General features: G+C 51.5%; 1 protein-coding gene across 2 annotated transcripts in view; it reads left to right on the top strand.

Annotated features, from left to right (window-relative positions):
* Positions 1 to 21,939, top strand: part of LOC141091601 (lymphocyte antigen 6E-like) — a 58,632-nt gene extending 36,693 nt beyond the window's left edge. For both annotated transcript variants that reach the window (XM_073577286.1, XM_073577285.1), the window contains exons 2-4: positions 20,605 to 20,754; positions 21,383 to 21,502; positions 21,691 to 21,939. In XM_073577286.1, the coding sequence (XP_073433387.1) occupies positions 20,703 to 20,754; positions 21,383 to 21,502; positions 21,691 to 21,887 (369 nt within the window). In that variant the 5' untranslated portion in view covers positions 20,605 to 20,702 and the 3' untranslated portion in view covers positions 21,888 to 21,939. The remainder of the gene's footprint in view (positions 1 to 20,604; positions 20,755 to 21,382; positions 21,503 to 21,690) is intronic.
* The last annotated feature ends 4,157 nt before the right edge of the window (positions 21,940 to 26,096 follow it).

The following is a 26,096-nucleotide window of genomic DNA, read 5'->3' as shown; positions in this document are numbered from 1 at the left end:
TCCCCTCACTCTGAACTCCGTCATTTTGGTATTATTGTCTTCTCCGGTTCTGACCTCCTGGCTTGGCTATTGTTACTCCGTTAGTTTGTCCCTATTGTACCGTCCATTGCCCATTCTGGTTTTCTGATCTATTGCTACGTCCTGACTATTCGCTCTGTCTAACCCTTTGGTACTGTCCTGCTATCTCGTGCTTTGACCCGGCTTGATCTGGTTTACGCCCCTGTCTATGCCCCTTGGTAACTTGTCCCGTAGTTACCTTTCTAGGAGTTTCCCTGCAGCTCCTAGCTCTGTAGAGCTTAGGTCACTCCCCCAGCAGTCACGTGCTTCAGGTCCTGATTGTCAGGAACACCGCACTGTACTTGCTCACTGAGCCAGTGCGCGTGTCCTGAGTGTCAGGATCCTGTCAGCGGCGGAGTGTAACCTCTGCTGAGCAGGGACTCGCCCGCACTGTAGGGGTAGCAGGGTCAGGTACAGCCAGAAAGTACCGATGCACAGGACCTGTGGATGCTGAAGTGTAGCAAGCAGACACGGGACCTACAGTCATGTGACTGCAAGGGGGCGGGGCTTAGCGTCCTGCTTAGTGAGATGGAAAGACACTATACAGAATTACTCGGAGTCAGGCAAAACGGGGTTCATACACAGAGATAGCCGTAACGTACCAAGGATGAGACAGAGCGGATAGTCAGGGCCAAGCAGCAGTCAAAACCAAACAGACATAGAAGGTACCAAGCAGAATCCAAAGCAATATCCAGGAAACAGACCGAGTCATACACAGAGTATCAAGTAACCAGAACACAGCACTAACACACTCAGGGGTCACCACACTATGCCAAGGGCGAAAGTATAACTGATGGGGATGGGAGCGTCCTGAGGCTATAAGAAGCCTCTCCCAGAACCAGGGAGAGGCCACAATCATAGCCCCAGGTGTGCAGGTAAGCCTGCACCGGGATCACAACCTTTAACCCCAGAAATGCCAGTCATCAGCACTGGTTCCAGACATTAACCCCACGTGTGCGAGTCAAACCCGCACTGAGATCATGACACTGATAATCTGAAGCACGCATAGTCAACGCTGCTGTCCCGCTCCACAGGTATCTTTGAGCACGGTTTTTGTACTCGGGGCACGCGCACTGGCTCAGTGAGCAAGTGCAGTGTGGTGTTCCTGTCAGCAGTGTCCTTCCGGGACCTTCCTGAAGCTCCAATCTGAGCTGCTTGAGGACCTGAGCATGTGACCTCCGACTTCCCAATGAGAGGTCGTCCCACGGGCATGCTCAGTAGGTTGCAAAAAGGATTTAGCCTCTGGAGCTGCTTGCTGCTGACCAGTGCGGATTGCAAAAGCTGAACCAGAGGTGGCAGCAGCAACCAACCTGACAATACTAGCTTGAGCAAGACGCCGGGAACGATGCCTTTGCTGAGCAGCCTCCTCTGCAGTGGGGACTGAATGGCAGACCACAGAAGGCAAGGCTGGGCATTCCTCCTGTGCAGAGTTTGGAACTCTATGCCTAACATCCTCTTCTTCCCAGTCCTCAGGCCATCCACGCTGAACAGACGGTATGACAGTTGTGCTTGTAGTCCCGTCTATAGCGCAGGAAAGTATCTCCTGTTCTTCCTCCTCCTCTTCCTCATTGTCAACCAATCCACGATGGGCTCTGTGTGTAATCACCCTGTATGGTTCCTTGATCCATGTCCTCGTGCTCCACCTGCAATGCATCCTCTTTCATTGTGAGCAGAGAGCTTTTCAGAATGCAGATGAGCGGGATGGTGACTCTAATTATGGCCGCTCACCATCTTTGTGGACTCCTCAAAGTTTTGGAGGATGTTACGCATGTCTGACATCCATGTCCACTGCTGAGGTCTTATGTGTGGAGTCAAACCTGAAAAATGGCGGCCTTGTTGAGGCTGGTAGTCAACAACTGCCCACTTCTGCTCACAAATCCTTTCCAACATATGGAGTGTAGCGTTCCAACACGTGGAGACATCACACACCAGTCGGTGAGCCGGAATCTGCAATTGCTGCTGAAGCACAGCAAGGGCGGATGAAGCTGTAGCTGACTTTCTAAAATGGGCAAACAGGCGGCGTACTTTCACCAGCAGCTCCGGGTAGCTTTTTAGAAAATTTTGAACAGCGAGCTTAATCACATGGGCCAGGCATGGTACGTATGTCAGTTCTCCTCGCCTTAGAGCCACCACAAGGTTTCTGCCATTGTCGCACACAACCATGCCTGGTTGGAGATTCAGCTGTGTCAGCCACACATCTGCCTGCTCTTTCAGAGCTGTCAACATCAACAACTCTTCAGCATTGTGCGGTTTGTCACCTAAGCATATTAGTTTCAGCACAGCCTGTTGCCGCTTGGCTTTGGCAGTGCTGCAGTGCTTCCAGCTTGTGACTGATGTGCTCATTTTGGAGATGGAGGCTGAAGAGGAGGTGCAGGAGCTGTACACAGTAGGGGCAACCCTGACTGACGCAGGGCCCGCAATCCTTGGCGTCGCGAGGACGTGTTCCATCCTAAGGTCTGACTGGGTTCCAGCTTCCACTAATGTAACCCAGTGTACCATCAGCGAGATGTGCCGTCCCTGGCCACAAGCACTTGTCCACGTGTGTTAGGTGTCGGGTTCCTGCAGCTGCACAGCAGGAATCCAGAGCCATGCAGCCAGCTGTCTCCCTTTCCCCTCCGACCTCTCAGGGACCTGCACAGCAGTCTCGGTGATCCAGACGCCCTGCTCAGACCAGTTCTCTGGGTCTGGTTGTTGCTGCCACCTCTGGACCAGCAATAGTAGCGCAGCCTGCTCTACAGCAAGCCACTCCAGAGGTTAAGTCCTCTCGCCGCGCTACTGGGCATGCTCATGAGACGATCTCCCAGTGGAGATCGGGAGTCACGTGCTCAGGTCCTTCTGATCTGATTGGTCCATCTCAGAGATCTGGAAGGTCCCGGAAGCGCTAGTATAGACTATACTTGCTACATGTGTGAATGATGACGGATGCATGAACCTGCGACTGACTCATTAAGACTCCCCTCCCTCTGATATTACGTGTGTGGCTAGGGACTTAGTCATAGAGTCAGCGCCAGTCAGTGGCACGCTACATGCCACAGTGCATATCATCATCTAACTAGCGTCCGACAGTGCGCCCCTCCTTGGCACTGTCGCATAGCGGCTGTGTCAGTCACCGCGCTGCAGTCTGCAGCACCTGTGGGCGTCCGCAGTAGCGATGCCGCATGCACGGTAGGTCTAGACGGACTCTGTCCCACTGCCTTGGGCCCAGCTCCTGTGACCATATACCGTGCGTGCATTTCTTGGAGACCTGTGAGTCCAACAGGCTCAGTACTTATGTTTAAGGCATCTCTGTGAAGCTAACAGAGTACGCCCAGTGCACACCGAGTGACGTTCAACCCGTGTGCGATATACCGCCATATTGTGCGTCTGCCATTATATAGCAGCAGTTTACCACCTCTGCACGGTGGACCCCGGGCGGCGAACGCACTTTCTATTTTATATTTAGTGCGTTCCGCCGTCCCTAACAACGTGTCCGTGGTTAGGTGTACTTTCCCAGTAACTGCATTGTTGAGGGCATGGGTAATGTTGTGGGACACGTGCTTGTGTAATGCCGAAGCGGCACAGTGGGAGAAATAGTGGCAGCTGGGGACCAAGTACTTTGGGACGGCTGCTGCCATCAGGTTGCGGAAAGCTTCCATCTCCACGAGCCTAAAAGGCAACATTTGGAACGCAAGCAGATGAGAAATATGAGAATTAAGTACTGTGGCCTGTGGGGCGTTGGCTGCATATTTCCGCTTGTGTTCTAATGACTGGGTCCAACATATATCAATATAGAAGGGGGGGGGGGGAATGGTATTCAGCTCACCATTAGATGAATTCCTGTGGCTTTGGGTGTGGACTCCAGGATGGTGCTCGGAAAAAGTGGCTGTGGTAATCAAACAAAGTTCCAGCAGCAAACATCCAAATCAGATTGTTGAATAGACGTTAATGGGTCGCCCTCCCAGGGCTGCGGGGTACTCGGTACCGGGCCAGTGCCAGGGGGATGTGTCACAGCAGCGGTGACCTGGACCGTGGCCCTGGGCGCCCAAGTCAATGGCGAAATGTAGTTGTAGTTAATGGAATGGAATAGTTCGTGACGCCACCTGTGGTGCTCGGCAAGGGAGGTGTTAAGCCGACGCTGCAGACAGATCCTCTGGGACAGATGGTAGGATGCAGCAGTGATTGTATAGCCCTCCACAGGCAGGGCTGGTGTCCCAGGGCAGGATAGTTGTAATGGTTGTGGAAAGGCGCAGGCAGCGTAAAGGATGGTACCCAGATGTAGCGGTGCTGAGCAGGTTGGCACAAGAATGAATGAAGGACACCAAGGCCTGCAGTTCCAAAGCTTTACTCAGTCTGTGGTACACAAGGGTGCCTGCCTCCGGGCCGTGTCCTCCGGGTCAGAGACTCAGCCAACCTCCAGGCCAGATTGGAAGCTCCTCTCCAACACTCCGCCAACATGTACCTTTCCTGAACGACTCCTCTATTGCACCTTAAATTGTGAAGATCTCCAGTACCGTGGTACTCTGGAGTTCCTCCTGTCAGAAGTTCCTAACAATTCTACTCGTATGGCAGACAGCTGTAGCCTCTCTCGGGGGACTCCTTTCACCGGAGTCCTGGCTCTCTATTCAGTTGCTGTTGTGCCCCAAGTCTTAGATGGGAGTAGTGCATTTACTGCCAACTACTCCAACGGTGTCTGCTGCAGAACCATAAGTGTCCATACAACCTCGGGGACCGGGCCCCAGCCTTGCGCTGAGAACCTATAGGCAGGGTTCCTCTTCCAACCTACGTCCTCTGTTCTCCTACTCCTTCGTTCCGTACTGATCCTTCTCTCTTATGGAAGCTTAGGTTGCAGTTCTACGTCTTTCTCCTTCTGTTCCTTTCCCGTGCCAGCCTGCTCAGATCACTGAGGCAGCTGCAGCACTCCTTCTCAGACCTGTCCTCAGACTCTCCTGACTGACTGTCCTACAGACTGACCTGTAATCCTACACTTTCCCACTCTTTTATATATCTCCACTCCACCCACCTCCCAGCACATCCAGTGTTCTATGCAGGGACCCACCAGAGGGGCTCTGCTACTCTCTAAGCACTGAGCCGCAATGTGGTTGTGCAGAACTACCCTGTTGTGTGGGGTGCGAGTGTTGGAGTGTGGTCAGGAGTTCCCACCTTACCTGGTGTTAGGCGTCGGATTCCTGGCACTGCACAGCGGGAATCCAGAGCCTGACATCCTGCGGTCTCCCATTCTCCTCCGACCGCTCAGCATTCTCGGCGAACCAGGCATTTCCCTCAGACTTGTTCTGTGAGCCTGGATGTTGCTGCCACCTCTGGTGCAGCAATGGTGGCGCAACCTACTTTGCAGGGAACTGCTCCGGAGGCTAAGTCCTCGTGCCGTGCTACTGGGCATGCCCGCAACTTGTCTTCTCAGTGGAGAGCAGGGGTCACATGTGCAGGTCCTATGTCGGATCTGATTGGTCCTTCCTATAGTACTGGAAGGTCCCGCAAGCGCATGGCTATAAAAAGCCCGCATGGCGGCTTGGCCATGCGCTAGTGTAGCATATTATGCTGTGTGTGTGTATGGTGATGGATGCATGGACTGGTGGCTGACTTATTTGAAACCCCTTCCCTCGGTTATTACGAATGGTGACAGATTGTTGGGTAGTCAGCTCCAGATTGTGGCAAGCTACACGCCACTGTGCCTCCTGCACTGCACACTAGCGTCCGACGGTGCTCGGTCATTCCGGCGCCGTCGTTCAGCGGCCATAGTAATTGCCGCGCTGCAGTAGCAGCGTCCTTGGCGTCTGCGTTTGCAATGTCACTCGCTGGTTAGCCTGTGAAGTGAACAGGGCCAGCGTCCTCATAAGTCTTTTGTGTTGCGACTCTGTGTGTGAACAGAGCCGCTCTTAGCGTTCGGGTGACGTTAACCCGAGCGCAGTACTTCACCTTTTGGTGCATTCGCCATTACTCAGCAGCGGTCTTGTCACCTACCGCACGGTGGACCCCGGGCGGCGAACGCACCCCCTATTATTTATATCTGGTGCGTTCCGCCGACCCTAACATTACACTAGCGCCAGGGTCTGGCTAGTAATGGCGGATGAACAGCGACTGCTGCAGTACATCCGGCAGCTGCAGGGCAGGTTGGCGGCTCTCGAGCGTTCAGCCTCAGCTGCGGATGTTACTGCAGTCGCTGTTCAGGCAGCCACAGAGGCTGCCTCCCGTGTGACCACAGCCATCCCTGTCCCGACTTTGTCCCACCTCCCACTGCCCGAAAAGTTCTCGGGTGATAGTGCTGCTTGTAGGGGTTTCGTAAGCCAGTGCTCTATACAGTTGGAGCTGCTGGCTGCCCGATTCCCCTCTGAGCGGGCTAAAGTGGGATTTATCATTTCCCTTCTGTCGGGCAGGGCTTTGGAGTGGGCCACACCGCTGTGGGAGCGTGGTGATCATGTGGTGCAGTGTGTCTCGCGGTTCTTAGACACGCTGAAACAGGTCTTCCTGGGACCACGAGTCACCCATGACACCGCGCTCCGGCTGCTGGCATTATCACAGGGCTCGTCCATGGTCGGTCACTTCGCCATCCAGTTCCGGACGCTGGCCTCAGAATTAGAGTGGCCAGATAAGGTCCTCATTCTGGCATTCTGGAGAGGTTTGGCTGGCCATGTGAAGGACGCTCTGGCCACCAGGGAGATTCCCGCTACACTGGAGGAGCTTATCACTGTCTCCACCTGAATAGATCTTTGCTTTACCGAGCGAGGGTTGGAGCGGGACCAGTGTAGGCAGAGGTTTAGGTTGGCACCTTGTTTTTCTAAACCTCTGGAATCTTCCGATCGGGCGTCCGAGCGTCAGGGGGCTTCCCGTGAGGGATCTAGGCTCCGGTCCGCTCGAGCTCCTGTGAGCAGTCATATTTGTCGGCAGTCCGGCCACCGTGCCAACCGGTGCCCACAGCAGCAGGGAGAACGCTCGCGCCTAGTGGCCGTAGGAGGCGGCGCACTAGAGTCAGCGACGTTTTCCTCCAAGCTGTCCTTTAAGGGGACTCTTGGGTTTGATTCTTCCACTCTGGCGGTGGAGGTTTGCGTGGATTCCGGGGCAGAGGGCAATTTTATGTCGTCAGCCTTCGCCCAACGGCACGCTATACCCCTGGTTATGATGTCTACACCAGTCACCGTCAGAGTGGTGAACGGCACTACCCTACCCTCACAGATAACTCACCAGACCGTTCCCTTAGTACTCTCAGTGGCCCCGTCTCATCAGGAGATGATATCCCTCCTCGTCATGCCCGAGGGTATTGACCAAGTACTTCTAGGGGTTCCCTGGCTGCGGTATCACTCCCCCCATATAGAGTGGTCCTCAGGGAGGATTATTGGGTGGAGTAAATCATGTGAGGGTAGATGTCTGAGGGAGTGCGTTCAGGTTGCCTCCACTGAGGTTCCCGCTGATCTCTCCTCGCTCCCCAAACACTATCGACAGTATGCAGACGTGTTCTCCAAAAAGGCGGCGGAGACCCTTCCACCGCATCGCCCCTATGACTGTCCTATTGACCTCTTGCCTGGTGCTGAGCCACCCCGTGGTCGAGTCTATCCCCTATCTCTCCCAGAGACTGAGGTCATGTCTCAATATATCAGGGAGAATCTGGCAAGAGGATTCATTAGGAAGTCAGTGTCACCAGCGGGGGCGGGATTCTTCTTCGTCCAGAAGAAGAGTGGGGAACTACGTCCTTGCATTGATTACAGGGGTCTTAACGCCATCACCGTTAAGAACAAGTATCCACTGCCCCTGATATCAGAACTGTTTGATAGGCTACGAGGAGCGAGGGTATTTACCAAACTTGATCTGCGGGGGGCTTACAACCTGATTCGCATCCGTGATGGGGATGAATGGAAGACGGCATTTAACACCAGAGACGGGCACTATGAATACCTGGTGATGCCCTTCGGCCTCTGCAATGCCCCGGCCGTCTTCCAAGACTTTGTAAACGATATCATCCAGATAGACTACAACCGAGGTGGTAAGCATATCTGGATGATATTCTCATCTACTCTCCAGATATTGACTCCCACCGGAGAGAGGTTTGCAAAGTCTTCGATCGCCTGCGGGCGAACTCCCTCTTTGCCAAGTTGGAGAAGTGTGTGTTTGAGCAGGAGTCCTTGCCTTTCCTGGGCTATATCATCTCTGCCCAGGGATTGGCCATGGATCCTGCCAAGCTACAGGCGGTGATGGATTGGCAGGAACCTCATTCTCTCAAAGTGGTGCAGCGCTTTATGGGGTTCATAAACTATTATCGCCAATTCATTCCCCACTTCTCGACTTTGGTAGCACCCTTGGTAGCCCTCACCAAGAGGGGTGCAAATCCCAAGTTGTGGTCGGAACCGGTCTCCAAGGCCTTCTCCACCATTAAGTCCCATTTCGCTAGTGCTCCCATTCTACATCGCCCCGATGTAGACAAGCCCTTCATTCTGGAAGTGGATGCCTCTTCCGTCGGTGCTGGAGCGGTCCTGTTCCAGAAGGACACGCAAGGTCGGAAGCATCCATGCTTCTTTTTCTCCAAGACCTTCACACCGGCGGAGAGGAATTATGCCATCGGGGACAGGGAGTTGCTAGCGATGAAGTTGGCCTTCTCGGAGTGGAGACACCTCCTGGAGGGGGCTCGCCACCCTTTCCAGGTGTTCACCGACCACAAAAACTTGGTATATTTACAAACAGCCCAGCGGCTAAACTCTCGCCAGGCCAGATGGTCTTTGTTCTTTTCCCGGTTCCATTTCACCCTCCACTTTCTCTCCGGGGAGAAGAACGTCCGGGCCGATGCTCTCTCCCGCTCCGTGGTTTCGTCGGAGGAAGAGGAGGAGGAGCCTCGGCTGATCGTCCCATCTGAGAGCCTGAGGACTGTGGCTCCGGTTGCCCTTGAGTCAGTACCTCCGGGCAAGACATTTGTCCCTGCCCGTCTGCGACTGGAGGTCCTCTCTTGGGCCCATTCGTCCAGAGTGGGTGGACATTTTGGGACAAAACAGACCTCTAAGCTTTTGGCGAGGACGTACTGGTGGCCACATATGGCCCGTGACGTCAAGGACTATATTGAGGCGTGCGTCTCTTGCGCCCGGAATAGGTCCTCTCGGCAGCGGCCCGCTGGGCTTCTTTTTCCTCTGCCGATAGCAGACAGGCCCTGGGAGATGGTCGGTATGGACTTTGTGGTGGGGCTACCCAAGTCCAGCGGCAGCACGGTCATTTGGGTTGTCACCGACCATTTCTCTAAGATGGTGCACTTGGTACCTCTCTCCCGGTTACCTTCAGCGCGGGGCCTGGCAGTCTTGTTCATCAAGCATGTTTTCCGCCTGCACGGCATGCCGGACAAGATTGTCAGTGACCGTGGCCCTCAGTTTGCGTCCTGTTTTTGGAGAGGGCTCTGTTCTCTACTCAGCATTGAGCTGAATCTCTCCTCGGCCTATCATCCCGAGACGAATGGGTTGGTAGAGAGAGCCAATCAGACCCTGATAACATATCTTCGACATTTTGTCTCAGCCAGACAGGATGACTGGGCATCCTTGCTGCCGTGGGCAGAGTTCGCATTGAACAATGCTGTGGCCGACTCCACCGGTCAAACCCCATTCCTCCTAAATTACGGTCAGCATCCGCGCGTCCCTGTGCCCATGCCCGTGTCTTCCACCGACTCCAGGGTGGCAGACTGGGCGGTGGAGGCACGTGACATTTGGGATCGCACCCAGGATGCTATCCGAGCTTCCAAGGAGAGAATGAGGATCTCCACTGACGCACACTGGCGTCCGGCTCCAAGCTTCTCCCCTGGCGACATGGTATGGCTCTCCACCCGAAACATTAAACTGCGGGTTGAGTCGCCCAAGTTCGCGCCACGATACATTGGACCATTCACGGTCCTTGAGCGACTTAGCTCGGTGGTCTACCGCCTGGCTCTTCCTCCACATTTGGCCATCTCGGACGTGTTCCATGTGTCCCTCCTCAAACCAGTTCACATGGCCCAGTTTTCCGAGCCATCTGCCGGATCATCAGACTTATCGTCTGACAAGTTTGAGGTTAACGCCATCGTGGGGCGCAGGTTTGTCCGTGGCAAAAAATTTTATTTGGTGGACTGGAAGGGTCATGGTCCCGAGGCTCGGACCTGGGAGCCGGTGGAAAACATTCACGCACCGCTCCTGATCGCGGCTTTTGAGCGCGGTGGTGCTCAGAGGGGAGGGGGCCCTAGGAGGGGGGGGTAATGTTAGGCGTCGGATTCCTGGCACTGCACAGCGGGAATCCAGAGCCTGACATCCTGCGGTCTCCCATTCTCCTCCGACCGCTCAGCATTCTCGGCGAACCAGGCATTTCCCTCAGACTTGTTCTGTGAGCCTGGATGTTGCTGCCACCTCTGGTGCAGCAATGGTGGCGCAACCTGCTTTGCAGGGAACTGCTCCGGGGGCTAAGTCCTGGTGCCGTGCTACTGGGCATGCCCGCAACTTGTCTTCTCAGTGGAGAGCAGGGGTCACATGTGCAGGTCCTATGTCGGATCTGATTGGTCCTTCCTATAGTACTGGAAGGTCCCGGAAGCGCATGGCTATAAAAAGCCCGCATGGCGGCTCGGCCATGCGCTAGTGTAGCATATTATGCTGTGTGTGTGTGTATGGTGATGGATGCATGGACTGGTGGCTGACTTATTTGAAACCCCTTCCCTCGGTTATTACGAATGGTGACAGATTGTCGGGTAGTCAGCTCCAGATTGTGGCAAGCTACACGCCACTGTGCTTCCTGCACTGCACACTAGCGTCCGACGGTGCTCGGTCATTCCGGCGCCGTCGTTCAGCGGCCATAGTAATTGCCGCGCTGCAGTAGCAGCGTCCTTGGCGTCTGCAACGTCACTCGCTGGTTAGCCTGTGAAGTGAACAGGGCCAGCGTCCTCATAAGTCTTTTGTGTTGCGACTCTGTGTGTGAACAGAGCCGCTCTTAGCGTTCGGGTGACGTTAACCCGAGCGCAGTACTTCACCTTTTGGTGCATTCGCCATTACTCAGCAGCGGTCTTGTCACCTACCGCACGGTGGACCCCGGGCGGCGAACGCACCCCCTATTATTTATATCTGGTGCGTTCCGCCGACCCTAACATTTGGATGGTGGGGCACTACACCTTAGGAGAAGGTGCAGTACCTCTGTGGCGACTGAGCCTCAGGGGCGCCACATTAAAACTTCATCTTTATTGCAATGCCTTTAAAAACGCATACTGTTAAAATTGTAAATCCAGGGGATTACGCGTTTCGAACAAAAATGTTCTTAGTCATAGCCATGTCATGGCTATGACTAAGAACATTTTTGTTTGAAACGCGTAATCCCCTGGATTTACAATTTTAACAGTATGCGTTTTTAAAGGCATTGCAATAAAGATGAAGTTTTAACGTCTATTCAACAGTCTGATTTGGATGTTTGTTGCTGGAACTCTTTGCTTGATTCCAATGACTGGGGTATGGACAACTGAAGGCTGCGCTGGGACGTGGACGTGCTTGATGATGGTGCTGGTTGACTGTGGGCAACAACAGGTGTAGGGCCCGAGGCATCTTCACAGGCACAGTGAACTGGGGATTGGCTTGGACGTGAAACAGTGGAGAAGCAGTGGTGTTACCTGCACACACTGTTCCTGGAGCCTGGGGTTAGGCCCACAAAGTCGGGTGCTTTGCTGCCATGTGCCTGATCATGCTGATGGTGGTAAGGCTGGTAGTTTTGCTACCCCTGATGATGCTGGCATGACAGGTGTTACAAATGGCCTGTTTGGGGTTATCGGCAGAGTCTTTAAAAAAATAACCAGACTCGGGAAGACCTAACAGTTGGACTGGCAAATTCCGTCCTGTTGGTGTTATGGGGAACGGTTGCACGCCTTCTGTCTGCAGCCACCACACTGCTTCGTCCTGCCTGAAGTGGTGCGACGCCTACCTCTCCCTGTGTGCTGCTGTCCTCGCTCTGCATGTCCTCCTGCCAGGTTGGGTCTGTTACTATATCATCCACCCCCTCGTCCTCCACTTCCGCACCCTGGTCCTCCTCCTAACTTTCCGGCAATTGTGTCTCATCATCGTCCACCTCTTGTGATCGTGGCTGCTCAAAGACTTGTGCATCGCTACCTGGAATATCATCTTGCCCCGCTTCAACTGGACCGGCGAGAGGCCCGAATATATAAATGGAAAACTGAACAGCTCTTCGGAGTGTCCGAGCGTGGGATCAGTTTTCTCAGGGCACTTGGCATGGTGGGAGGAAGGAGGATCAGGGTGAGGAATATGCGGTCCAGATTCACGGCTACTGTGACTTTACCGTGTGGAAGACAGGGTGCTGGTGGTGGTGGATAAGTAACTGGAAGTATTATCTGCTATCCAACCAATAACCTTTTCACACTGCTCTGGCTTCAATAGTGCTGTCTTGCCGTGGTCCCCTAGGACTTTTGACACTAAGGTCCAGCGAGAAGATGTGGGTATTTTTGGTGGCCCAATTTCAGCTTGGACACAGCCTCGGCATGCACCTTCACCATCACGTCCCCGTCCCTTGCCACGCGCCTTTTCCATTGTAAATGGACTATAATATTATGCACGTTCACTACAAATGGCTCATTTGGGAACCAATTTGTATGTGATACGTGTGCGGGAAAACCACACTTTAAACTATCTGGACAGTAGGTAAAAAAGTTTTTCGGCTTATCAGATTTGTGTCAATACGTCCGGTAACAGACTGCAAAAACACTAGACTATGTAGGGCTAAAATGGCCAAATTTTTGGCATAGATAAATGAGGCCTGTTAGGGAGATACCATACTGACAAATCTCTGGCCTGTGTTTTTTGCTTTTTCACGCTAAATAGTGCTGTATAATACTACAGTGATACACAGGAAAAGAATGGCATTTGGGCCTAAAATGACCAAACTTTTAGCAGATGGATGGATGAGACGTGTCACAGATATACCGCACTGTAAAATATGTGGCCTGTTTGTATTTTTTGGGGTTCAGCAAAATGGTGTCAAGAAATTGTATAAGACACTAAAAAAAATCTACTCGACCGTACCACATAAAAATTAAATATTTCTCTGTGCACTCAAAGTGATTTTTGGGAACCCTGTAAAATTGCTGGATTCTCACGCTGTGCTAGGAAAAGGATCTGGCCGTATTGTGCAGTGTCAAAAAGCAACTGGAGTAAAAAAAGTGGATTGTTTTGCAATAAAATAAGCTCTATTAACCCTGGCCAAAAAAAATTTTCCTAGCCAATTACACCTAGGGCTAGGTATATACGGTCAATATATGTATAGGTAGCAGCAGCAGACAGGAAGGGAATGGACCCTCTTGATGTATGTAATGATACACATAGTGTCTGCAGGACTTGCACTGATATGTATGCAGCGACGTACACTACCCTGCCTGCCTAACACTGAAACCTATATACTCTGGAATTGGTCCTTAGAAGGACTGTGGGTTTAGCTGGATGTGAGTATTTAGGATGGTAGACCCCACACTGACTAATCCCCAATTCTGATCCTATCTCTGCAGCTGCTCTCCCTACTCTCTCAATCCGGAGCTGAATGCGCCAAGCAGGGCGGCGTCCGGTCTCTTATACCCCTGATGATGCTTTGCGGCCAGCCAATCACTGCAAGACCACAACAAAGATGGCTGCGGCGTTTTATTGCCTGGCAGACAATCCCTGCATGGTGATTGGATCTCTAAAGTCCGCCAAAAAAGCTGGGTGGAGACATGAGTTCCCGCCGAGTAATCCCGGAAATGCTCGATGCTCACCAAGTACCGTGATACTTGGGCAAGTAACGAGTAGTGGTGAGTACGTTCGCTCATCACTTTTTATAGTCACTCTAGCAGCAAGGCAGTCCTTGGGGTCCTTGTGAATACAACAGATGCCCACTGTCTTTGCAGGTATCAGCTGGTGGGGAAGTGTGGCCCCTGCCAGAGTCCTCACACTGAGTCCCGACACCAGAACACCATTTATTGTCATGGGACATGACTGCTTCCGCTTCCCGGCTAATAGTCCCCACTGCAGGCAGGATAGGCATAGTACGAACAGCATATTCCTAGGCTGCAGTCCATCTGCTGGGAGGACATAGGACAACAGGCGACTATGTGACCAGGATTGTGGCAGCTCCAGCAGTCTAGGTATTTACTAGTGTCCTTTGGCAAGCCCTTAGCCACCCCTGGGAACCTCGGACTAAGCTACCCACTCAAACAGTAAAAAAAAATAAATGCCTCTGCATCATCCCCTGGCGTCATCTTTTGCATCGCTCGTCTTAGGCTGAGTGCAGACGGAGTTTTGAGCCCTGCGGATTTTTCCGTGCAGAATGGAAGAAAACCGCAGGTCAAATGACCTGCATTTTTCCTGCGGATTTCTTCCATTTTTCACGCGGTTTTCATGCGGATTTTGTGCGGTTTTCCATTGCGGTCTTCCCCCTGCGGATTTGGTAACAGGGGAGATAGAAAACCGCACAAAAGAAGCAACATGCTGCGGATTTTGTACCGCAGGAAAACCGCGCGGAAAAATCCGCAGCGTCTGCACAGCGTTTTTTTTTTTTTTCATTCATTTTAAAGGTACTGTACATCACAATGCGGATATGCAACGTTTCTACGTGGTAAAATCCGCTGCGGAAACGCTGCAAATCTGCATCGTGTGCACATGGCCTTACCGCTTTCCGGATGTACAAATCACATGGACTTGGGGAAGAGGCTGTCACCCTCCCACAAATGGCCTCTGCGAGGAGTTCCATCTGCCTTGTTAGAACCTCCTAGTGCTGTTGCTGCTGGAGCTGCTGCACCAACTTTTTCGTTCCTGTTGCGCCAACTGCTGCTGTTGACTTGCTGCTGTTGTTGGACCTGGACTAGGTGCTTGATAAGCTCCTCCATTCTCTCTGTCGTCGTCTCCTAGCTTATGGCCGTCTTTACCCAGGACACGCAGTTTGTCCACAGCCGCTATACGTGTTCCTGGAACGTTGCCCGCTTTCGAAACACTACGTGTGGTAGATCGGCTCACTCAGCGGTACACGGAGGTAGACACGGGAACACTGTCTCTTTCAAATATTCACTGGTTTATTATACATGTAGCATAAACCATGGTGAAGTAAAAATTAACACGTCCCTCTTGGGGAAAAAAAACAGGAAAATAAAACAAACAAGTCACATAAAGCACAGTCCTTTATGGTAGCGAAGGTCCGCCAGCTCAGGGTCAGCAGAGCACACGGGTCAGGTGATCACAAACCATGCTCTGGAGTTAGTGTCTCCAGACACACTGAACTGGCTGGAGGTGCGGGGTGGTAGGTGAGGGCAGGCAGAGGCGTATCTGGGGGGCAGCCAGCAGTGGGGTGCAGTCGGGCCGCCTAATGCGGCTGTCTGCAGTGTTTCCCCCATCGGCTGCATTCTGCCACCCCCCGGACTGGTCAAGCTGACAGCCAGCGCAGAGAAGCTGCTGTGCGCCGGCTCCCAGGGATCAATCGTACTGGCATCTGTACAGACACGAGTACAATTGAAGCTCTGACCACCGGGTCAGAACGACGCCAGCAGCGTGAGCAGGTCATGTGATCACACTGCTGATGTCAGCCCTCCGGCGCCCAGAAGGGCGAAGAGCATCGGAGGTAAGTGAAGAAACTACCGAAGATTGAGGGACGGGGAAGGAGGAATTGAAGTGGGGATGCGGGGGGGTACATAATGTGTGTGGGCATTTGGTGTGGGGATGGGGGGATTTAATGTGTGTGGGGGGATTTGAGGACACAAAATGAAGAGTATGTACAGTACAGACCAAAAGTTTGGACACACCTTCTCATTCAAAGAGTTTTCTTTATTTTCATCACTATAAAAATTGTAGATTCACTCTTAAGGCATCAAAACTATGAAATAACATGTGGAATTATATAATTAACAAAAAAGTCTGACACAACTGAAAATATGTCTTATATTCTAGGTTCTTCAAAGTAGCCACCTTTTTGCTTTGATTACGGCTTTGCACACTCTTGGCATTGTCTTGATGAGATTCAAGAGGTAGTCACCGGAAATGGTCTTCACTTCACAGGTGTGCCCTGTGAGGTTTAATAAGTGGGATTTCCTGCCTTATATATGGGGTTGGGACCATCAGTTGTGTTGTGCAGAAGTCTGGTGGATACACAGCTGATAGTCCTACTGAATAGACTGTTAGCTGCTTTTTTCTTGCCGCGCGGCTCTTAGAAACCTGATGCTTACGTTGGAGACCAGCTTGCTCGCTGGTCCTGATCGCTGGAGGGGATGTCTAACATGTCCCAGCGATCCCATCCATGTCGGATCGTTGATGGGATCGCTGGGACATCGTTATGTGTAACGGGGCCTTATGTATGAAGAAACAGTATGGGGGATGGGTTCAGACACAGTATGGGGAGTCAGGGGTATGTATGAGCAGACAGTATAGAGAGTGAGAGGGTAAAGATATGAGGAGGGAGGGGAATAGTGTGAGGCGACAGTATGAGGAGAGAAAAGTGAGTGGGCACAGAATAGAGACTGAGGAGTGGGGGCATAGCATGGGGGGGGACAGTATACCAAGGAGGGGGAGTGTGATGAAAAGGTACAGTACAGAGATTGAGCCCTATGGGAGGGCAGTGTGAAAAGGTATCCCAGTCTGGAAAGGAGCGGACAGTGTGAAGAGCATGTACCAAAAGAGGGGCAGTGTGGGGTCATATTTTGTGCAGACAATATAGTGAGGGGTAATTATTTATTCAGGAGCATTATAACGACTCCTATCTTTAAGGGCATCATGTGGAGATTTGCTGCAGGAGACCGGAGAAGATGGAAGTCTACAGAGAAGCTGTGGATGAGAAGACGAAAAGGAGAACGACTCCAGAGACGACGTCATCTATAAGGCACCTGGATGTAAATGTTATTTGTGATACTGACTAATTCTCATGTTTTTATTTGTTAGGAGCAATAAAGGGGTTCTCCAGGTTTGTGCTGAGTCTGCAGTCATTCTATGTGACTGCAGACTTCTGAATTCTCACAGTGCTCACTGCACGCTGTTAAGATTCTCTGGTGCCGGTAATTTACATACAGGCGGTCACATGCTGACTAGACGTGTGTGGCCTCACTCAATGAAAATGAATGGAGTGAGGCCGGGCACGTCTAGTCGGAATGTGGCCAGAAGTATATAAATCACATACAGTACTTGTGCTGACATGACGGTGTACTCTTGCCACCAGTAGGGGAGAATCCTGAAAGTGTGCAGTGCATTAGTTGTGAGAATTCGGAAGCAGCAATGTCAGGATTCAGCTCTGCAGGTTCCCGTGTCATCACATGGACACTTCACTCATATGTGACTTTCGTACTTATGATCCTGTGACACCGAGCTTCTCTGTTTTTCACTGACCATTGAGAACATTAGGAAGAGCAGCTCGTCGGTACGTGACTTGGGCCTCTTTCACACTTCAGTCTTTTAGAATCGGTCACAAGCCGTCATAACGTTGAAAAAAAAAACGGATCCTGTGCAGATTGTAAAAAAAACTGGTGCACCAGATCTGTTTTTTTGACGGATCCGTAGAAGCAGCAGTCGGAATTTTAAAGGGACAGAATTCTGAAAGAGAGAGCGTTTTTATGTGCCAGAAAGGCTGTGGGGGTTAAATTAAATCAAGAGAAATTGCTCCGGGCACCCTCAGTTTGAAAAAACGGAATCCAGCGACGGATCCTGCGCCCATAGGCTTCCATTATAGCCAACGACGGACGACGCTGGATCCGTCACTGTCCGACTTTCGACATACACAAAAAAAGTTACTTTGTCCGTTGTCTCCGGCCGACGGACAAAGAGTTTATGACGGATTCGTCAAACGACAGATGAAACATACGGCCATCCGTCACAGTCCATCGCTAACACAAGTCTATGAGGAAAAAAAGGATCCAGTGGGCAAATTTGCTGGATCCATTTTTTTGTCACAAAACGACGGATTGTGACTGAAACAAAAAGACTGAAGTGTGAAAGAGGCCGAAGTGTGCAAATCGCTTGTGTGCTGGGGGGCGCCGAACCGAATTCTTGCCCCGGGTGCCAGAGAGCCTAGATACACCTCTGAGCAGGGCCGGTTTTAGGCAAAGTGGGGCCCTAGGCAAAGATTAAAATGGGGCCCCAAAAGCTAACATATTGGACATCACACAGAAGCATTTCGGTTGTATTTACATGCGCTGAGTTCAGGCCGCTAAACGAGTGCGATCAACAATATTGAAGTCGTTCAACACTTGTTTCCCGGCCTCTTTCCACCGTCTGAGAAAGAATGATGGGGACAGAACAATCACTAATGGATCACTAACAAATCACCATACAGTATCATGTTATCAGCAGCACATCTACAGTTTACACCCCATAGTCCTCCATATAATATAATCTGCCCCATAGTCCTCCATATAGTATAATAAACTCCTCAGTTCTCCATATTGCATAATTCACTCCCCATAGTCCTCCATATTTTATAATACACTCCCTATAGTCCTCCATATAATATAATGTACTCCATAGTCCTCCATATAGTATAATACACTCCTCAGTCCTCCATATAGTATAATACACTCCCCATAGTCCTCAATATAGTATAATACACTCCTCATAGCCCTCCATTAAAATACACTTAGTTCTCCATATAGTATAATACACTCCCCATAGTCCTCCATATATTAAAATACACTGCTCAGTCCACCATATAGTATAATACACTCCTCATAGTGCTCCATATAGTATAATGCACCGCCATAGTCATCCATGTAGATAAAATTCACTTCCCATAGTATAATGCACACCATAGTTCATCATATAATGTATTCCCCATAGTCCTCCATACAGTATAATGCAGCCCACATAGAGCATAATGCAGCCACCCCACAGAGTATAATGCAGCCCTGCCATACAATATAATGTAATCCCCATAGAATATAATGCAGCCCCCCCTCTTATAGTATAATGCAGCTACCCCTCAGAGTATAATGCAGCTATTCCACAGAATATAATGTAACCCCCCATAGAATATAATGCAGCCCCTCCATAGAATATATGGCAACCCCCTCATAGAGTATAATGCAGCCCCTTATATAGTATAATGTAGCCCTTCTCATATAGTATAATGCAGCCCCCATAGAATATAATAAAGCCCCCATACAATATAATCTAGCCCCCACAGATAATGCCGCCCCCCATAGAATACAATGTAGCCTCCTCATATAGTATAATGTAGCCCCCTCATAGAGTATGATGCAATCACCGCCCATAGAATATAATAAATATAATACAGCCCCCCATAGAATATAATGTAGCCCCAAATAGAATAAAATTCTGCCCACCTCCCCATAGAATATAATGTAAAATGTACCCCCTTGGTATATAACTCAGCTGCATAGTATAAAGCACAGCACCACCATGGTATATAGAACAGCCCACCATGGTATATAGCACAGTACCACATGGTATATAGCACAGCCCACCATGGTATATAGCCCAGCATGGTATGTAGCCCAGCACCACATGGTATATAGCCCATCATGGTATATAGCCCAGCACCACATGGTATATAGCCCAGCCCAGCGTACAGCCCAGCATAGTATATAGCCCAGCATAGTATATAGCCCAGCATAGTATATAGCCCAGCATAGTATATAGCCCAGCATAGTATATAGCCCAGCATAGTATATAGCATAGTATATAGCCCAGCATAGTATATAGCCCAGCATAGTATATAGCCCAGCACAGTATACAGCCTAGCATAGTATATAGCCCAGCACAGTATATAGCCCAGCATAGTATACAGCCCAGCATAGTATATAGCCCAGCACAGTATATAGCCCAGCACGGTATATAGCCCAGCACAGTATACAGCCCAGCATTGTATATAGCCCACCATGGTATACAGCCCACCATGGTATACAGCCCAGCATGGTATATAGCCCAGCATGGTATATAGCCCAGCACAGTATATAGCCCAGCATGGTATATAGCCCAGCATAGTTTATAGCCCAGCATGGTATATAGCCCACCAATGCCACAATAGTATATAGCCCAGCACAGTATACAGCCCAGCATGGTATAAAGCCCACCAATGCCACCATAGTATATAGCCCAGCACAGAGTATAGCCCAGCATAGCATATAGTCGCTCCCCCCCAGAATGGCCCCACAGTCCAGTACTCATACTGATATATTAAAAAAAAACAAAAAAATATTCTCACCTTCTCCTTGTGCCCGCGCTGCTGGCTGCTCCTGTCTTCTGCTCTGCCGGCACACAGTGAGAGTGCGAAGATGTCATCGCGCACCCGCTGTGTCAGAGGCAGAGCGGGGAATGATGGGAGAGGGAGCGTTGGCTGACGCTCTCTCCTCCATTATTGCTTTGAACTGTACTGGCAGTCGCCGGTATAGTTCAATGCGGCGGCGGGGGGAGTCGGCACTGGGGGAAAGCGGGCCCCCTGCTTCAAGGGGCCCTATAGCAGCTGTGTGATGTGCTGCTAGCTGGGGGCCCCTGGGGGAGCGGGGGCCCTAGGCAGCTGCCTGGTCTGCCTGCCCCTAACGCCGGCCCTGCCTCTGAGGGCAGGTACTGTGCATATCGTGATCATCTACAGTCCGTACATCGTTGCTTCTTGCAGAGACGCCGGAGGGAAACATCTGATGAAAAAGGCGTGTTCATAAAACCTCACAAGCCCCCCTGTGTATGTAGAGGAGCGGCCCCCGATCACACAGCACCATGGCAGCGCACACAAGCCTCCTCCTGGTGATCGCCCTCTGCGCAGCCACAGGTAAGACCCTGCTCCTGCCCGACCCCGAACTGCTGGTACCGCAATGATGGGGGGGATGCTGAGATACAAGGCTCAGAACATAGTATCACACTGGAGAGGATTAGATACACGGCTCAGCAGTCAGTAACACACAGGAGAGGATTAGATACACTGCTCAGAACATAGTATCACACAGGAGAGGATTAGATACACGGCTCAGCAGTCAGTATCACACTGGAGAGGATTAGATACACTGCTCAGCAGACAGTATCACACAGGATAGGATTAGCTACACGGCTCAGAACATAGTATCACACAGGAGAGGATTAGATACACGGCTCAGCAGTCAGTATCACACTGGAGAGGATTAGATACACGGCTCAGCAGTCAGTAACACACAGGAGAGGATTAGATACACTGCTCAGAACATAGTATCACACAGGAGAGGATTAGATACTATCTTCTGAGCCGTGTATCTAATCCTCTCCTGTGTGATACTATCTTCTGAGCCGTGTATCACACAGGAGAGGATTAGATACACTGCTCAGCAGTCAGTATCACACAGGAGAGGATTAGATACACGACTCAGCAGTCAGTATCACATCGGATTAGATACAGTGATGTAATGCGTCCTGTCTTTTCCCTCTAGCTGACTCCCTCATTTGCTGCTCCTGTAAGTCGCAGTTTGATAACGCGCAGTGTCAGGACCCGGAGATCTGCAGGGACGGTGAATTGTTTTGTAAGACTACAGTGGAGATATTCAAAATCGGTGAGCGCTCCTCATGGTTTCTGATTATGGGGGTTGTAGTCCCTTGTTCAGCTACAGCCGGGCTCCGCTTTGGAGTGACTGTATATAATCCCCGGTGATGACTGACAGGTCGTAGCTCCGCCCCATTGTCGAATGAGTGCCATTACCAGGGAAGATCGGATGATCACATGTTGGTTTTCCCCTTGTAGCCGGGAACTATACGACCACCTATACGAAGGCGTGTGCGTCCTTCTGCTCTCCGATCACAGGATTCTCCACCAGTGTCTCCTGCTGCTCCACCGACCTGTGTAACGTCAGCGGCGGCGCCAGCGTCAAGGCCAGCTCTGCCGCCATCATCCTGGCGCTGGGATCCCTCCTGACAATCCTGAAGAGCTCAGTCCTGTAACCGCAGACGTGAGACACCAGCACAACTCAGAAATAAAGAGATCGGAACTTCAGACCAACGTTTCATTGTTGTCTCTAAGATCTGCGCTTGGTGTCAGTGAATGGGAACTGTCCTCCTCTGATGGAGGCTCTGGTGACCCCAGTGTAGATAACAGCAAGTTCGCAGGATGCAGTGACGAGACGCGAGACTGGTTGAACTTTGGAAAGTAAACTTTTATAAATTGAAGCCGCTAGGGCTATACTAAGCTACCAAAAAGGGATAACAGTTGTCCTCGCAGGGACTCGGTACAACCAAACACTATTTGAAAAGAACACGACTAACCCGGCCAAGGCCGGTGCCTATGGGGCCGCGGTATGGCCATCTACGGGTCCTTGTACTTTATAATGTCACTTATCCGTCCTGACGTCCCTCGGCGTCTCTGTTGGAGCTGCGTTGTGGATGAAGCTGCTTTGGCGATGCAGCTGCTGGGCCCAGCCTCTGAAGATTTGGAGTAGTCTTCGGGCGTTCCAGCGCCCAGGAGGAGTTGGGGCACAACAGGCCCTGATGGAGTCTTGCGATGAAGTAACCCCCTGTAGTAACAGCGGGGTTGCGCTTGTTAGCGAGTTCAATGGGACTCTTGTACTCAAGCAGGGTTGTGTCGCAGTCTTTAAGAGTGGTGGTTTACTGGCTGCGCGCACAGCCTGAGGCTGTGTGCAGTGTCTCTGATGACGAGGAACAGGCCCCAACTGCCAACTGCAGCAGGGTGAAGGCGGCTGTGTGCGGTGATATACAGGCCTATCCCCTATCTCCAGTGGGGATATGGTGTTGAACCCCTTTTTGCCTTCCCAAAGTCTAGAGGGTGTTTGCTGAATACCCGCTCATACTCCTGGGTCACCCTGTAAACCCCATGTTTCTGGTATGAAGGTGTAGAGTCAGTCCCCACCTGCAGCTGCTGACACCACTCCTCCAGCTGCTTTACAGAGCCATTGTCCTCCACCTGGTCGGATGAGACCAAGGGCTCTGCTGCCTGCAATGCGTTGTTACTGACAGTAAGCAGCTTAGCAACTGTGGCATACCGAGGTATTGTGGCCTCCTCTTCCCCACAGTTCAAGAGGCGTACAGGTACTCTCCCTTGGCGGACATCAACTACCCCTCTGGCTGTCAGGACAGTGGGCCTGCTATCAGAGTACACTGGCTCTTCCAATGCTTGGTAATCTTTCCCTCTGAGGCCTATGGCTGCCCGACACCAAATCAGCATTTCACATCTGAGGGGTATCGCAATGGGGAAAGAATCACTCACTCTAACGCTGCCAATTTCTCCGCCAGAGAGTTCTGCCTGCTGTCTTTGCATCAGGGCTCTGATCTCCTTCTGCAGGACGCGTTGTTCACTGGAACCAGAAGTCTCAGCCACCGGTTGCAACAAAACAATAACCTTGGCAAGACAATTTTCAATCACATTAGTACCTAAGGTCATCATTGGGTTACATTCTCGCCGATCAATGTCTACAACTATCAGACCTTGAGATTTTAACTCAACTCGCCCCACTTTAATGGTAATCTCTTTACATCCTACTTGCGGCAAAGACTGACCATTACTGGCAACTACAGTGAGTTCATCACTTGGGCCGCGAGTAAGTTCAGAGTCAGCCCAATACCGCTTGTAAAGGATATATAACATAGTTGTCACCTGAGAGCCAGTGTCCAGCAAAGCGTTCATGGGGATGCTGTCAATCACCACTGGGAGGACCGGTCGCCCGCCAACATACTTGGCTCGCCAGTCCTTTGGGCCTGGTGGTCCTACTCCTGGGGGTTGGCCCTCTGCCCCAGGGGTTGCTCGTTTAAATAACAGAATATTGCGATGTGGCCTGCCTTGCGGCAGTGACGGCAGATCAGACGTCCGTCCTGGTCATAGCTATCCTGTTCTTCCGTAGCCACGGGACATCCTCTGTACTGGAGGCCAGCTGGATCTTCTCCTTTGGGGACACCTGCATGGACTGCACAGTTTTGGCAAGTGCAGCCATATTTTTGGTCAGCTCTTGGACCTGAAGGCGTAGTTCTGTAGATGGATCATTATCCAGAGTCTGCGTCAGCCTCCACAGGGCTCAGAGGGAAAAATGCTGCTTCTTGGTGGTATGTGATCGCTGGACGCCTAGGGGGCGCTGGACGGCTGACATTTGGTTCAAATGAAAGGAAGTGAAGTACAAGAGCAGCTGGGGGAGGGCTGCCTCCTCTGCTCCTTGCACAGAACCATTGAATACGGAAGGGGCTGAGCACAGGGGGCCAGGAGAGGAGAGCAGTGAGCGGGAAATCTGCCTGGGCTTTCTCTCAATGCAGCCAGGGGAGCTGAAGGGGAAGGACGCTGATAGAGACTGCAGAAGAGACAGAGCTTCCGGTCACAGAGAAAATCCGGGGTATCGTGCATAGGGACAGCAGAACATTAGTACGTGAGACTGTGTACTGTGGAGACAGTGGAGCTGCGCCCTGACCCCATGGACAGACTGAGACCTGCAGAGACCATAGCCCGTGACTACGAACAGTTAAAGTCTGCAGCGACAGAGGAGATGCGTCCTGATCCCCGTGTGAAGTCTGTGTCCAGAGCAAGGGATGTATGCTGTGTTTAGAGACTTCCCAGAGAGGCTGTGACAAGTGGCAAGACGCTCCCCTGCAGACAGGCTGCATTTAGTAGCTGAGCTGAGACCTGTCTAGAGAGACTGAGCCACGTACTAGGGGCTGTGATTCATGTGTTAATATAGAGCCCCTGATGCTGGTGAGAGAACACCTCTGCCAAAAGTAGCGAGAAGGACTTGGAGCAAAAGGGGCATATCATCGGCCTCAGACCCTTTTTTGGCTCCTACGTTAACCCCCCATACTCCAGTTGGACTATACCTAGGACCCCAGAGACGGAGGACATCAAGCACCCCTTGTGCCTCAGTGCCTACATTGGAGAAGAGTGATCTCTGCAATCAAGATCTCCAGGAACTGTGCTCTGTGGGTACTGGATAGGAGTCCCTCAATAAATTGCTCCTTTAACAGTCTGTCTCCATCTTTCACACTGTCTGGATCCATCTGCTTTATGGCTCGCAGCGCCTCCTGCAGGTTCAGAGCATAGTCCCGTATACTGTCCTGCGCTCTCTGCTTACACCCAAAGAATCTCATTTTTATTTCAGCTGCAGTGCGGTGTTAGGCTGTGTGCACACGCTGCGGATTAGGTGCGGTTTTACCTGCGGATTGCTCTGCGGTTTTGCCCTTCGGTTTTTCATCTCCTCAATGGAGGAGATGGCAAACCGCAGCAGAATCCGCAGAAAGAATTGACATGTCAATTCTTTCTGCGGATTAAAAACCGCAGATAATCCGTGCGGAAAATTCCGCACCGTCTGCATTGCGGTTTTTGATTCCCATAGGGAATCATGGTACTGTACACCGCAGCAAAAACTGCTGCGGTTCCGCAGTGGCCAAAACCGCTGCGGAACCGCAGCAAAATCCGCAGCGTGTGCACACAGCCTTAACGGTGCTTTTTAGCTTAGCCAGGATCTTTTTAAGGCCTCTTTCACACATCAGGTTTTCGCCGTCAGGCGCGATCCGGCGCTTTTGACAGAAACCGGATCCGGCGAAATGCAATGCCGGATCCGGTTTTCCCCCCCATTGACTTGCATTTGCGCCGGATCGCGCCGGATGGCCATGCGTTTCATCCGGTTTTCGCCGGATCCGGCAATGTGTCGTGATCCGGCGTCTGGAAAAAACGGCTACTGTAACGTTTTTTTGTCTCCGGCGTAAAAGCCGGACACGCCGGATCCGGCGCGTCCGGCTTTTTCACACAATGAAAGCCTATGAGCGCCGCAATGCGCCGGATCCGGCAAAAGCCGGATCCGGTGGCCGGATCCGGTTTTTTTGGTCTGAGCATGCTCAGTAGCTCTGCCCACAAGACATATATAAAAGCAAGACAGTGGGACCCACAGCCACACCCAACATGCCACCCAAGAAAGCAACCAAGCGCAGCAGGAGAAGGCAGGAGACCACTGCAGCACCATCAGCACCACCACCACCCCAAATGGAGCAGCAAATGGAACATGCTGAGGAGGGGAGGCCAGCAGCAGATGAGAGTCGGTAATTATCAAATCCCCCATTCCTCCAAACTAGGGCTATTGAATATCAAGATATTCATTGGCCCTTTGTTTCTCTTTATTCAACAGCCGCCCAATAGATGCAGCAGCAGCAGCAGCAGCAATGGCA

The sequence above is a fragment of the Dendrobates tinctorius genome, unplaced genomic scaffold, assembly GCF_039654945.1.
Source record: "Dendrobates tinctorius isolate UK_male_01 unplaced genomic scaffold, ASM3965494v1 ptg000055l, whole genome shotgun sequence".
NCBI classification, from domain to species: domain Eukaryota; kingdom Metazoa; phylum Chordata; class Amphibia; order Anura; family Dendrobatidae; genus Dendrobates; species Dendrobates tinctorius.
This window is presented reverse-complemented; position numbering and strand designations above follow the sequence as displayed.